This window comes from Caloenas nicobarica, chromosome 7, assembly GCF_036013445.1.
Source record: "Caloenas nicobarica isolate bCalNic1 chromosome 7, bCalNic1.hap1, whole genome shotgun sequence".
NCBI classification, from domain to species: domain Eukaryota; kingdom Metazoa; phylum Chordata; class Aves; order Columbiformes; family Columbidae; genus Caloenas; species Caloenas nicobarica.
In genome coordinates this window covers 24,998,767-25,014,133 of record NC_088251.1, presented here as the reverse complement: position 1 = coordinate 25,014,133, position 15,367 = coordinate 24,998,767, and the positions used below count along the sequence as shown (strand labels likewise).

At 34.0% G+C, this 15,367-nt stretch overlaps 1 protein-coding gene across 8 annotated transcripts in view; it reads left to right on the top strand.

Moving 5' to 3' along the window:
• The window catches only part of KCNMA1 (potassium calcium-activated channel subfamily M alpha 1), a 468,790-nt gene that overhangs the window by 328,479 nt on the left and 124,944 nt on the right, over positions 1-15,367 (top strand). For all 8 annotated transcript variants that reach the window (XM_065638846.1, XM_065638845.1, XM_065638841.1 and 5 more), the window contains exons 15-16: positions 8,207-8,316; positions 14,101-14,169. In XM_065638846.1, the coding sequence (XP_065494918.1) occupies positions 8,207-8,316; positions 14,101-14,169 (179 nt within the window). The remainder of the gene's footprint in view (positions 1-8,206; positions 8,317-14,100; positions 14,170-15,367) is intronic.

The window sequence follows — 15,367 nt, the reverse complement described above, 5'->3', positions numbered from 1 at the left end:
TAGGAGAAAAAAACAACTAACCAATGAACAACCAAAAAATAAGGCTGTGGAGAAGAGAATTGTAAAATTAAATGTCAGGAAATCCTGGAAGCCTTCTGAGCCTAGGGGAAGGCAGGAGTCCTTGTGTTAGATGTAAGACAATGAAAACAGCTTGGAAAGGGCTCAAGGAAATGTCCTAAGGGAAGATGTTATTTTCTAGGCAGTTTTTGTAAACCATTACTCTACATGGCTTTCTGGGCATCTTTGAAGAGAAAATTTTATATGTACTTTAGAAATGAAATAGGCAACAACTTTCATGTTGGTTGCAAACAATTTATTTCATTTTTTTATACAAACTGTATAATTTTGGGAAGATATTTCAGAATTTCTGAATTGCATGCACTTAGATAAAGTACTGCATACTGGGACACGTATGCTGAACAAAAACTGTTAGGCTATTAGAATAAAGCAAGATCACTTAATAAAAGAACTAAAATATTCAAGTGCTGTTCTAGAGACATAATGAATAGAATTAACTTATTAATTTACTGTACTTTATTATTATTATGATTCAGTTAGATAGGGTTGTTTATCAAAGTAAAAATGTGCCTAAAATATCAAATAGATGGTCTTCTTCCAGACATCTGAAATTATTCTCAAAGGCTTTGTACTATTTTATGCTCTTTCCTTGGTGGTGATGAACTCAGCTTATTCAGTGTTAGGGAGCAGACTTTACAGCTGCTTTCATTGTGCATGAAGAAATTTTCATTTTGTCACTTCTTTAATATTTATAAAGACACCTCACCATCCTCTCCCTGTGTTTCCTTGCAAAATGCAATAAAAGAACCTAGATCATACTACAATTCTAGAACTAGTTCTCTATCTCGATAGTGAGACTTATATCTTGACAGAAGAGATTATACAGCCTTATGGGGTTCAGATATACTTAAATCTCTTTCATGTAACTATTTACATCATTACACTGAGAAGCAAATGGTATGAATAAGATCAGTTAGGACTACAGAGGTCCTGATATTACACTGCCAGGGGATAAGACTGGGTATATTAAGGATTTAGTATTTTTCCTGACAATACTGACGGTTAGTGCTTGCAAGATGCACATCATTTTTTCATCTCTGTGTCATGATGCCTCATCACGCCTCATCACTAGGAAATGATTGTATTACGTAAATGTATTTGCTGATAACAATATTGTATTTATATATAGATAGAGGAAAGCAGAGGAGCATTGTGACTTAAAAAAAATGCAGACGAAAATTAGATTTCTTCTCTTGGGATATACTATGTCATTTCCCAGTTATTCTTCATATAAGCTATTGCATCAGTGTGTAATTTGTTTTATGACCATCCAGGAGACAAAACTGTGATGCAGCATAGTCAGGGGAAGATAATAATGTGCTTACAGTACTAGAGAGGAACTTAGGAGATATAGATACATTTAGTCTTGTTGCAGTATCAGCTTGAAGACTGTTAGTTATTTAACTTCAGGGATAAAAATAACAGAATGACCTGCAAAGCCTTCTCCTTAAGGTGGTGCAGGGAAAGGTCTTTCATGAAGACAGATGCTCTTTTTCTGTAAGGGAAAGTGCACAGAAGTTCTTTTCACTGTTTGGTGATATGCTTGAGGTGTACAGTATTTGACGAGTAAAGCAGGAGGTCCAAATGAAAAAAGGCAAATAGAGTTGTCCTTGATCAATTGTTGTGTCTTCATTCAACAGTTATACCTTACATAAGATCTGTGGAGGCCTCTTTATGAGGCTAAATGAAAACGGGAATGACATGGAAGAAATGAGAAGAGGGAAAAGGGAAAAGAATAAATGATAGCAGCACCAAATAATATCAAGGAGTTTTGTTGCTTATTTTTCCTGCACTGAAGCGGTTCACTGTTATTGTGTTTGTGTACTTCATGCCTTCCAGTGTTCTCATGTTGCACCTCACTGCAGTTTTCTGCTGCATTCTATTCTATTATAAATATTGGGTGGCATTAACTTCTACTTTGACTGATCTGCCAGCAAAGACACATCCCCTCATTCCACAGCAGTATTTTACCACTTAATTATTCACAATTTTTATTACCAAACAAGTATTTTCCAGTAAATAATAAAGGTTTTATCTGGGGATGGTATGCCCCATCCCTAGAAGTGTTCGCGGTCAGATTGGATGAAGTTTTGAGCAACCTGATCTAGTGAAAGATGTCCCTGCCCATGGCAGGAGGGTTGGAACTAGATCTTTAAAGATTCCTTCCAGCCCAAACCATTCTGTGATTCTTATGGCTAAGTGTTTTAAAGGAAAGTAAATGCACATTTTGAAGAATCAGATTGGTTTAGGGATTCAGTTTTTGAGGTTAACTGTAGCAGCAGACTTTAAAATACCATTACAAAGGCTTAAATTAGTCAAGAACACAGTGAGTCCTAAACAATTTTTCTCAGTTTAAGGATTTTCGAAATTAGTACCTTACTGACATGGATTTGAGGAGAAACTGGTTGTGTTTATCTGTGGAAACTTACTCTATTAAAACTTGGGGTAACTACAAGACCCAAGGAATTAAGAAAGCAGTATTGAGCACTGTAGGTTCTTCATAATTGTTTTATTTCTAGCAGATCAGCAGATATTGCTTCTCAAAAAATATCAGGCAGGTAACCATCTCTCTCTTTGAAATTACAGGGAAAACATCATTGTTCAAGTGGATATAAAATGCAAAGAATGTCTTTAGTCCCTTATATCTTATAATAACATTTTATAGCATCCCAAATATCAGCAATTCTTTAAATCCATTAATCAATATTTGATGGTATCCTAACAGAACATATCTTAAACATTCAAATCACTTCATGAAGGTTAATTTAACAGTAACCGGTATCTATGAAACTTGCTTACTGCATTCTGAATGACTTTGGTTTTTTCCAGTCCTTTCTTGGTCCTTGGCTAAGGGTGACCACTTAATTATAGGTCTGATCTGCAGTTCCTTCCTCCAAAGCAAAATCATTTGCCTAAAGAAAAGAAAGCAAGGGAATAAAGTAGAAAGGAGAAATCAGTAATGTATTGATATATTTTTTTCTAACCCCAGGTGCTGTCAATCTAAGAAAAAGCCACAAAATAGGCCATAAATTAAGAACATGTCCTTGCTGTCATTACTCTTATTTACCAAGCGTGCACTTTATCTGTTCTCTGTACATAAAGAGTTGCTGATCAGCAACATTTGCAAACTTCACATAAATAAATAAAAGGATTATAAAAAATGTGATATGACTCTGTGTGTGGTGGAGAATAACACAATGCAAATCCCTTTTAGCATCCCACATGGTCTCTGAATGGTGAAACTATTTCTATGGAAGAATTTTCTCTTGATTGTTTGCAGCCCACTTGTCAGGGAGTGTATGATTTGGAACATCTCCACATCGCAATTTGTTCTTGCAGTTGTTTCTTTCTCCAGACCTAGAGCAACTGGTTACCTGACAGCCTATCAACAGGAGAAGAATCCTTCTGTTTTTTAGAACATTCTTTTGAAAGCGTGCCTTTTGACTAGTTTAACATGGGGAAAAAATTGGTGAATACCAAATTAGTTACTCAGCTTGTAAGATAAAAATGCAAACTTATATAAAATACTATACAAGGCCTTTCAAAGTAGCTGTAGAATTCATATTTTTTTAATATTAGAAAATTGTTGGTCTAAGAGAGATTTGTGTCACACCAAATTCCAATGGAATTGATATTATACTATAAAATAATATATAATAATATAATAGAAAATTAATATTTAATAATGTAACATAACACTATAATACATTTTCTTTCACATATATAATATTATAACATAATCATGATATAACATGAAATTTATTTCGATTTATATTTTTTGAACTTAAATCCTTATGTCAAAATACACTGTTGTTTCTGCTTTGGTGCTGTTCAGACAATGTTCCTAAGCATGCCAGAATCAGTAAAGAAGGTTCAAGTGGTTTGAACAGGCTGTGGATCAGGCTGTTAGAGGGAAGAGGTGCTTTTAAGTTGTAAAAGAGTTTGAAAATCTCAGCATTATTATGATTATAGCATTTCAATACAAGCTATGTGTGCATATGGTGTGAAAACGCTTCTTTAAGTTAGACAATTAGCAGAGCTTTAGCTCTTATATGTGCTGCTATGACACTGTACTCCTGACATGGGCCTCTGCAACTGTAGAGGCTCAGCTGTAATTCACCTTCTGAAGCCTTTTAGTGTGGCTGTTGCTTTATGTCCTGGCAATGTATAGTATAAACTTGGTTTTACTCGTTGTGCTCAGTATGTATGCCAGCACTGCATCTCTCTTGTTTTTGGTACTCACTATCCATAAAATTCTAATTTGGCATGAAACTGGTCTTGCTGTCTCTTAAAGCTTTTAAAGGTGATTTTTTTTCTTACATGATTTAGACATTTTATCACAGATTATCCTGATCAGTGGGAATACAAGAGGTCTGTCTAGTTTAAGCATAGGATAAGTGACTGGGTTGAAGGATGCAAAGATAACCATGTTATAAGCCTAAAAGTGGAGTTTGAAAGGAGGTGGTAACACCACTGATGGGGAAGATAAAAAACTCTGTCAGTGAAAGTACTGTCAATTGGTGGTTGTGCATCTTTTCGTACCTGTCAGTTAGGCAGGCTGGTATTTCCATTTGGACAAAGGAGTGAGGGAGAAATAGAAAGCAAGATACACAGGACATTAGCCTAGAGAAAGTTCTGTTGGTCTTGTGCATGACGTTAGGTAATGAAATGTTACAGAAGAGGTAGAGACTTATGGAACTGCAGGCAGAGGAAGTGGCTATGAAGAGAGCTCTCCAAAAGAGGAAAGAAAAGGAGCAGGACGAGCAACATCACTGCATTTCTGTAGAGTTCTTATTTTATAGGGTTTTGTAAGCTTCATGACTTGGAACTTGAGTAAGAAGATGGAATACAGAAATATAACTTCAAACTTTTAGAAAATATTAAGTTTGTAATAAAAATGTGTAAGAAGGAACAAGAAAAATCTGTTCTAGACTCTTGGGGAATAAATGCGACTATGTAACCTTTATAGCTTTTGTTTTTAAAATGTAGTTTACTTTTACAGCTTGTGCTGTATACATTTTATTTCCTAAAACATAATATTTTAGTAGTTCCTAAAGATTTAATTTTAAATTTAAAAATATCAATTACTCAGCTTAAAAGTTTTGTTAAACACTTAACATTTTCATCTGATTATACCTGGTTTAGAAGCATAATTTAGAGTAGAATAATAAGAAGTACAACTAATGAAACAACCAAACCAGTTAAAGGAAAAATAGAATTATATCCAGAAAAAAGTCTTGAATGACATCTATGTAGGCATGAGTTCATTTATAAATTTAAGAGGCAGAAAGCCAGTTGCTGGTTACATTATAAATCCATAGAGTATGTTGTTGGCCGCAGACCTGAGCTGCCTCGTGGTTAGAGGATGTGCTTTATTTTTTCACATCTTAAATTTTTATCCCTTTTATCCTTTTCAATTTACATGGTGAGATTTCCTTTAAGGCCTGTATGTTGTGCAAGAACTTGTTGCTTTAATGCTGTTTTAAAACAGCTGTAGTTTGGCACAAGAGACAAATTGTTGGTTAAAGATGCTTTTTTCAATTTGATTTGTTGCTGAATAGCTGAAAAATTAATTTGGATACCTTTACCCAAGTCACTTACTTCCTTTGTATTAATTTATTTTCTTGAATACTGACAGAAATGTACATTTATATTGCTCTTTGGAATATTTGTTCATAAAAAACCTCACACTCTTACTAACCATACTATAATGCTTTTACCATAAAGAATACACAGGGCTATTTTTTCCTGCCATGAGCCATTTCATATGTTTGAAATCATTGACAAGGGTATTATCCAAGGCATTTGACATCATATGCAGTAATGCAGCTGTACAAAATTTTAAAGCAGTAATAAGCTGTTTGTCTTATTGAACTGAATTCTTTGATAAGAGTTTCTGAAATGCTGAGAGTTCTTTATGCAATGGCAAAATAAATTCCAGTTCATACTTAACTGGTTGCCATTACACTGGCTCTGGGACTCTAGACAAGAAACATCAGCAGTAGAGATTAAGGCACTTGAGCCTTCCCTGCCGTAATTTATGAGGATGGATGTTCCTGAAGCATCCTTTTTGCCACTCACTGGGCCTGGCTACAGCTCTGTTTCCTGAACGATTAGTATCTTCATCTCTTTACACAATGTAGACGGAGTTTTGGTAAAAGCTGAGTATATCAGAAAAAGAATGATTATGAAATGTTTAACATATATGTAGTTAACCAAGTCCTCCTCAAATCAGTCAGTATTTGGTACTTCAGCCTTTCAGTTAGCTTCGTCATTCTCTACCAATAGTTTAAAACAAAATGAAAAAAAACAAACCCAACTTTCTCTTTATGTCAATTTTTTGGCCTTCACATATAAACTCAATGTTGTTTCACTTTCTGCTCTGTGAGATGAAGAGTATAACGGGGCTACCTAAACAGTGGAGCTACAAGTTTCTTTATTTTTTTTGTAAAGAATAAAATGTAGCCTTTAGATATAAACTAAATTAAAAGAAAAATGTTTCCGTTATCTGTAAAATCATGCACCTTACTTAAAAAAATTAAAATCTCTGATCTCTCAATCTCTTTCTCTTTACTTGTTTCCTATTTAGTATCTAGTTGTATAGACTCTGGTTAATGAAAATGTGGTAATGTAAAGAAAACAAATATATCACATTATTTTTGCTAGTCTGAAGTAATTGACATGTTTCTCTCTAATTTTATATGTACTGTATTGTCATACCTTCATTTTTGGCACTGTGTATAATTCTTGCAAATATGAATTTCTCTGTTCACACAATTTATATACCCTGTTTCCCTGAAAATAAGCCCTAGCATGATTTTTCAGGATTTTAAAGGATGCTCAAAAGGTAAACCCTACTCCAAAAATAAGCCCTAGTTACAGTTCATTGAAAAGTCAATTTAAATAGTGTCCAGGCAGCTATACAAGTAAAAAAGTAATAAGATTTGGAGAAAAAATTAATATAAGGCCCTGTCTTATTTTCAGGGAAACGGGGTAGTACAATTAGTGAATAAAACCAAAGAGATAATTACATGTAGGAATGCTCCATCCCAATTGAAATTTTTGCTCTTTTTTAATGTGATGTAATAAATAGGGAAACAACTGTTTGGTGTGAAGTCATACATATTTCAAGCTGCATATTTGTGGTGGTTTCCCTAGTTTTCCTAGGAAGGTCTCACTGGGTATGAAAGTCAGATTTCAAACAAACTTTGGATGAGGGCACAAACTACAGTATGGAGAACTGGGATTTCAACAGTGAACAACTTCAGCATGTGGCATATTTCCAATCATATCAGCTAGCTTTGTATTTGCTCTTCTGAATTATAGTGCTATTCCTGCTGATGGATACTAAGCAGCTTGATCCAGCTACTTTCATACAGGTGTTTGCTGATTGAAAGACCTTATAGAGTGTCTGCGACATAAGCTTTATAGATATGACATAGCATCCACGGACCCCAAGGCAGCAAGTGCAAGCTACATGTGATCATGGGATTGCATGTACATCTCAGGTATCATTAGAAACTTCTGCTTAGGCAAATATATTGAGCTTTTGATGGTAGTCCTGTAGTATCTCTGACTTCATACCTTCAACAAGAAAATCTCTCTGAATTTAGCAGTAAAAGTTTTCTCCAGTTGTTGTTTAAAGCACTGATGACCATTGAATAAATTGTTTCAATATATGTTTCTCATATTTCCTTGTCAGTTATAGATGAAGAAAAAAAAGTTTTAAATGATTAGTTTTGACTGCTAATCAACTTCTAAAGAAGGTGAAAATAATTGAAATGTTGTTAGACTCAAAGAACAATATGACAATAGAGAATTTTGAAAAAGAGAAAATTGAGAAACTTTTTTTCCTCAGGCTCTCTACAAACTTATATCACCTCATGCTGAATATGCTTGCCAAGAATTGCGTGAATTATTTTTACATAGGATCCTTGATTGACTGACGACATGAACTCTTTATTTTTGGCATTCCACGCAATCCTGTAAAAATAAGCAATATTAATTGCCATAATAGTGTACTGACTTATTTGTTAAAATTTGATTCATGTTTAAGCAGTCATTTTTAAATTTTAAAGAAAACTTTTGGTTTTACTCAGAACTCTGCATCTGTGTTTCTTTGTTTTAGATTGAAGAGGATACGTGGCAGAAATACTACCTGGAAGGAGTTGCAAATGAAATGTATACAGAGTATCTGTCTAGTGCCTTTGTGGGTTTGTCATTCCCTGCAGTTTGTGAGTAAGTAGAAATACATATTAATATGCATAAGTATTTGCCTTCTCTCAAGTGAAGTCTAGGGTTTCTGCAGGAGATCTTTCGACTCTGCTACAGTCCTAATGTTGCTCCATCAGATGGAATCCAATAAAGTAAACATTAAAGCAATCACTGCATGGAAGTATTCCAAACATTGTAATGCCTGTTTTCAGAAGAGATTTGGAATTAAGTGATTGTAAATGAAAGCACAAATGTTTTCAGTGTTGAACAAATTAATCACTAATCCATTTAAATTGAGTTATTTACTCATAAGTGCTGTCCTATTGTTTGTTCTGATTCCCATTCTTTGAATAGTGATTGTCAGCATCACTGTCTTGGCTTATGTCCCTTTCCAAGGAAACAATTCATTAATTGAAAGAGATGTAGTGGAGTCACATAAGTAGTGTGTCGCCCAGAGCTCTGTAGAGCTGACTGCAAACCAATTTTAACAAGTGAAATATGTCAGAAAAAGATGTCTATTCTGTAATGAAAAAGGAGTATATGAAGCACATACTATATAACCATAGCATAAGCCATGCTACAGATTTATTTCTAGAGACTGAAAATTCTTATATTTGTCCTAGAATAATTCTGTGAATGAGAGATTCGTATTCACAATACTGTGGCCACAAACATAGTCAGGATAGTTTAACACTATAATAGTCATATCTCCTCTTCTTTTGGCATTGTTCTTCATTACAGCCATACCAAAAGGTACCAAAGGCTGTGGAAAGCTTTTGCTGGGCACTGTTGAAATGCTTAAAAAGAAACAGACCCTGCTCTGAAGAGTTTGATATCTAACCAGATAAAATAGAAAAACTTCTGCAAACTCCATTCTTAGAGGAGGAAATCAAGGAAGAAGAAAGATATCATCTCTTATGTAAAGGAGAATGATTTTGCTTTAACTCGTCTCACTTCTCCCACCTTTTCTGATTTTTACAGTAGCATAAACATAGGTTATGACATAAGAATGAGGGAGAAACAACTGTCAGACAAATGTTATCCATTTAAAAGTCCATCTTTTTATGGGATGTAGCTATGACAGAGCCCAGTTTTCAATTCACTAATATAATAACAATGCTAATAATAATGGAGAGGCTCACAACCCCTCCTTCCACTGTGTTAACCAGACTGTTACTAGGTTATGGAGGGAAAATGTTTATTACTATAAATAAAAATTTTTGCCTGAATATCCTGAAACAGAAAATCTCATAAGATGTTCTAGAAATGTGTGTTTTATTGAGAATGAAAGATAATTTGTGCTGCTTACACTGACTACAATAATGAAAACTACATCTCCACACCAAACTGTTGTCAAACAAAGCTGAGTTTCTATAGAAGGTGTTAGAAACTTGTGGCTAATACTACATTTGACATAAAGCTGACATTCATTTAACTGTGCTGGTAGAGCTGAGATAAAATAAGCGTAAAGAAAGGGCATTTATTGAGATTTAGAAACATGTCTAATCTTTGGAGCTCTCCTCAAACATTTGATTATCTGGAGGCTTAATTAACTTTTTCCTAGTTTAAATTAAAGAAAAAATATTTATCTCAAATTTTAATAACTCTATTAAATTCAGGTTAATTAAAGCACATTGAAAATTAAAATGTAATGTTGCATATTAAAGAGTTGGGTGCATAGGTATTTTCATTACTGTAAGAACTGGCCATTCAATTTCCAGAAGAACCAAAGGACAGCAAAAAGTCTGTTGCGTGGGTTTGTGAAGGCTTAATGTGATGAACTACCCACAAAATATGCAGACTTCAAGAATAGTTTTCGTAATTTAGTTTTTAAAATCCATGCAGTCAATGATGTTTTAAAACCCTGAAACTAAATGAGATGTGCTACCTCCTCAGGTTATTGGTCTTGATTGCTGGTCCAGGAATGTGATTCTTTGATAAACAGGCTGCCATACACTTTGGATAACAAACATAAAGAAAGTGCAGAAACATCTCCTGTTTCAGTGGGGATGGGACACTCAATAGTTTTGAAGAATTTGAAGCTTTCCTTGTCAACACCAGGGTGAAGAATTAGACAGAAACATTAAGTTATTGTCAGTCCACAAGTTTTATTTATAACTCTGAATATGTGTGTGTGGACTGTGTGAACATATTCCTACCAATATATTTTCAATGTGTGAATGTAATTCCTATAATTCTGTGCACTTGGATATTGTTGGACCAGGTTTGGATGATGCTAATTGAAGAGGAGACTAACCAAACCATCCTGTACTAGTACAGAGTCTGCTAGGGAGCCTTCTAATATTTACTAACGCAAAGCTAACCTTCTTCCAGGTTCTAGGCCCACCATTCTCCACCCAAAGATTTTCCTAGTGAGGCTAGTACGTCTATGGATTCACACTTGACCTAGCAGTAGAAACAGCATATTTGTCGCGGGGGAGTAATTTAGGGTTCTGCTGGTTTGGCTGGAGGTGGTGGATCGAGTGCATCAGCCACGCTATGGAAGGTGTCCACTTAATACATGTTAAATCAGACCCATTTGCTGTTGGCTCTATTTTTTAAGTCACTCATTCAAAGAAAGAAAGAAGCGTGGAGTGAGTGGAATTTTGGCATTCGAATAGCCCCATAAGATCTTGATCTCTTAAGGAGAAGAAAAAAAGGTTGTGTCCACGGCCATCAATGAGTAATATTCAACAAAATTATTGCTAAAAACTTTGTTAGGTCCTTGTTAAGTGCTTAAAAGACCCATACCAAATGCTTAGCTTCTGCACATGACAGAGCTGATAGCTTATTTTATTTTATTATTTTATTTATTTTCCCATATCTTACCCTGTTGGAGACAGGAAGCTAATCTGTGTAAACTTCAACCAGAAGATCATTTAAAGACTGGAGGGACAAGAATGTTTTCCAGATACTTCACACAATGAGCCTTCAAAGATAAAACAGCATCATATCATGAAGTAACAAAGCAAAAGCAGAGAGTTCAAAACTTTTATATGGTATTCAGATACATCAGGGAAATGTTGACTGAAGTACTAAAGTACATTTAAAGTGCCGCCATGCAGGTGCATTAGGTATTGTTTTTATGTAATGCATTTCATCAGTTTCAAAACTCTCTCCAATACATCTATTCATTCCTGACTCTGAGTAAAGAAATTAAAAAGTGCATTCCTCAGTGTTCTGGCAGTAAGCATGAACGTTTTTAATGCACCAAACCTGGCAATGAGTATTGCTTTGTAGCCAGTGATTCATAACTTGCAAAATACAAAATTTAATCGTGTTTCATTTTATTGGTCAGGTCGATTAGACCGCAAAACATACCTTGAATATTGTAGTATCTCTGTGTCTCTTCACAGCTGAGATTATGGTTAAAATTGTAATCTGACATCAAACTGCCTGCTTAACTAAAGCCTGTCCAGTAAACTAAACTCATCACTGGTATTGTTCAGTTTTCATTAAGCTAATGATTCCATTATTTCAGTGGAGTTACTTCTGCTCCACATGAATGTAAGATACATAGCAATCACAGATCCAGAAACATCTGCTTGAGTATACATGCACATGGCACATCCGTATTTTTTTCATTCTTCTATATTTCTGAGCTGGCCTGTTAGGGTTTTATATCCTTTCACAGAATGCCCAAATTTTTTTCTGTCTTTCTGAGATGTAAATAACAAGTCAACAGTCATGTAAGATAAACAGTATTATTAGTGGAAATAACTGTAATAGTAGTTAAGGGCTCTTACTTTTTGAGCAAATTTTCCAGTACTTGTAGCCAATGAATTCTTCCTAATTTATATAAAACTACAGGAGTTGCAAATAATATTACAATGCCGCCAGTGCTTTCTGTGGTTTTTGATTTCTTAGCAGCTCTAATTTCTGATTCCTTCTCTAACTTCCTCTGTCTCTTCTGTAGCATATTTTAAAAGGTCCAGCAATTCTAATGCAATAGTACAAGTGCATGTAATGATCTAGTAAGTAAGGTACCTATAAAATACATCTCAAATATTTTAAGAAGAACCCCAAAAATCTTAGTGACATATGTATAATTTTACAGATAACCGCTTACATCAGTGCTGCCTTTAAATTTTTGAATAGTTCTGTGAAATTCTACTGTTGTAGTATTTGCTTAATTTTTTTTCCTGACTGAGCAATACATGAGTACTCAGCATCTGGAAGAACCCCAGCTGTAGGTTGAAAGCAGAAGGTTCCCATGCTTTTGCCAGTGTCATGTGACTGGAAATCAGCTGAGCCTGAAAGTAAAAAACCTTTAAAAAGGATATTTGGGTTATTAAATACATGTTATGATAATTTATTTTCCAACGTACAGACCTCATTGACTGTGCTGGTTTTAGACACTGCTTCTCCATAAAATTCAAGTAGTACCTGATATCCTCATACTTCCAACCCCTAAGGAACACAGAATGCTAGCAAGTACCGAAGAAAGCACCAGTTGCCAATGTGCATTAAAAGTAGTTTGAAAATAAGACAAAAATAATATCTTCATGAAGGAATTCTGTTATTGTAACTAGCTCAGCTTAAGATACTATTGTAAGATACTACTTTTTAATAATGAATGCTATTTTTCCATATATTTTTCATTAGATGAATAGCAATGTGATATATCATATATCAAAATACTTTTGCTAACTGCAGCTGAACCAAGGTATGGAAGTACATTGAAAGTACTTTTTCTCTTGAGGAAAGTACTTATTCCTTTGTCACAAGTAGTCCAGCAAAAAATGTTATAACTGGCCCTGAAGAAAAAAAAACCAAACCTGAATGTTTTATGGAGTACAAGATTTCAATTATAAAAAAAGTTTGAAAATAAAAAAATCTTCCTTATCATAGATTTTTCTGGGGTTTTTTAATGTTTGGTACAATATTAAATAATTAAGAACTAATCAAGGTTATATCTTCATGTTTTGCTGCTCAGAAAGGAGAATGATAATGTCTTTAAATTCTAAATATCCCAGTACTTTCACATGCAAATAATACAGCAGTTATCTCTGGTTAATTTATGTCAATGATAGTCTTACCAGTAAAGAAGTAAGTTTAATGTCAAAAACAACTATTTCTCTCTGGGTAGGTAGAAACAGATTCGAATTCTTAAGACCCTTTGTTCATGACCATCTGTGTTCATCAGTAGTTAGCAGATGATGCTGGCAGTTGAAAATGAAATACAAATTAATGCCTCATGTACTGTCATTGACAGTTTTTGTGGACTTCTACATAATAATGTGAGATTAAAAGTGTTCTAACTTCTTATTACAAGGTTCTTTATGTATCTAGGAAAAAAGCAGGAAGAAGATCTTTCTCATTTTAATCAAATCAAACTACATTTGCAGAATACAGTTAAATAGTGAGACTTATTTATCCTAATGTTTAATTACATGACCAAATGCATGTATACCTATTTATGTTACCACTTAAGTATTCTTAGTAAATCTATAGATAAGAATGAGATATTGATGTCTAATACTAGGGTAGTATTGGTATTTCTTTTTTGATTTCTCCCTGTTTAGGAAGATACATATATAGACAGATTGTCAAATACTAGGAAACCAAGGAAGATAAGTTAAGTTTATGCTCCTGTTCTCAACTTGTAAGTTTATATTTTTAGGCAATATGTGTTCATTATCTTCAAAATAGAAAAACATTAATATATGTTCTGTGTAAACCTACCTGAAAAAAGTGGGAAAAGATCTTTATATGTGTTCTCAAAAAAAATACCTACCCTGCAGCCATCTCTATATGTGATGTTGGTTGTTAAAAAGGACTGACTCTTGGTCTCTTCTCTTCTTGCAGACTGGTGTTTGCGAAACTAAAGCTCTTAATGATAGCCATAGAATACAAGTCGGAAAAACGAGAAAGCAGGTATGTCCAATGCCTACAAATTTTGAAGTTTTGGCATGCACTGTCAATAATTTTGCCTGTTTTTTTTTCAGAATGAACATAATTATTCCTATATTTTTTAAACATTTCAGAGTATAATTAGCATGCCATCACATTACACCATTTCACAGTGCTGAAAGGCTTTTACTTCTGCTCCATTCTTCTTTTCTAAAAGTATTTAAGTCAGAACATTTAGGAGAAAGTGAGGGGACAGTGATACATAAGTCCTATCTCCAGAAGAGCAATTCATTTTTACTTAAACAAAAATTTACAATGTTTTTGTTCATAGTCTATCAGTTTTGATTGGAGGTTCAACTTATTTTGCTGGAAATGGAAAAGTGGAAAACAGATGTGATGCATTTATATGGTATCTGTTCTGACAAAGCTTGCATATATGGATAACATAATGAAATTGGAAAAGGTTAGTTTAGCCTTGAAATTAGCAACTAGTTGACTCCTTTCCTCAACCAAAAATAAAAACTAAAAAAAAAAAAAAATTATTCATACATATTCACAGACAGGAAAAGAAGTATTTCTTGTTGGTTTTTGTACAAAAATTCGTAAAAATCTGAGTGAACATTTGAGTCAATCTTCTATCAACTTTTCCATCAGTGCTTTATACAACATTCCTTTTGTATAACAAAAATGTTATAAATGTGCTCTGCAACATGTAGAGGAGCTTATAATAAAAATATAATATTACTGACTGTGAGCTGAATTTCATTTTCCTCTGTCAAAAATCATGTTCTGTACTACTGTGTAAATCTGGAACAGCACATATTTGTTCATCTTATTTTTGGCCACTAATTACATAAAACTTTTGAGGGCAGTTGTTCTCTTCACAGGGGAACCAAATCTGTCATTTGATCTCACGCCAAACTTTCTCAGGTTTTGAAAGTTTCTTTTAGTGTTTATTAATATCTGTTGTCATTTTTCTTTATTAAAAATATCTATAAAACCTACGTGGGGCATTTTACATGGAAAATGCAATGTTAGAACGGTTTATAATAGTATTTCCATGCCCTTGGTTTTGCCAGTTTCTTTCTTATGTTATAAAGCAACATGTGAAGTGGTGTATGTGCTCTTGGATATTATTTTTGTCCACACCGTGCTGATAAAGAAATGCCCTTTTTTTTTTTTTTTTTTTGAAATAATAGAATTTTTTAAAAAATGTTTCTGG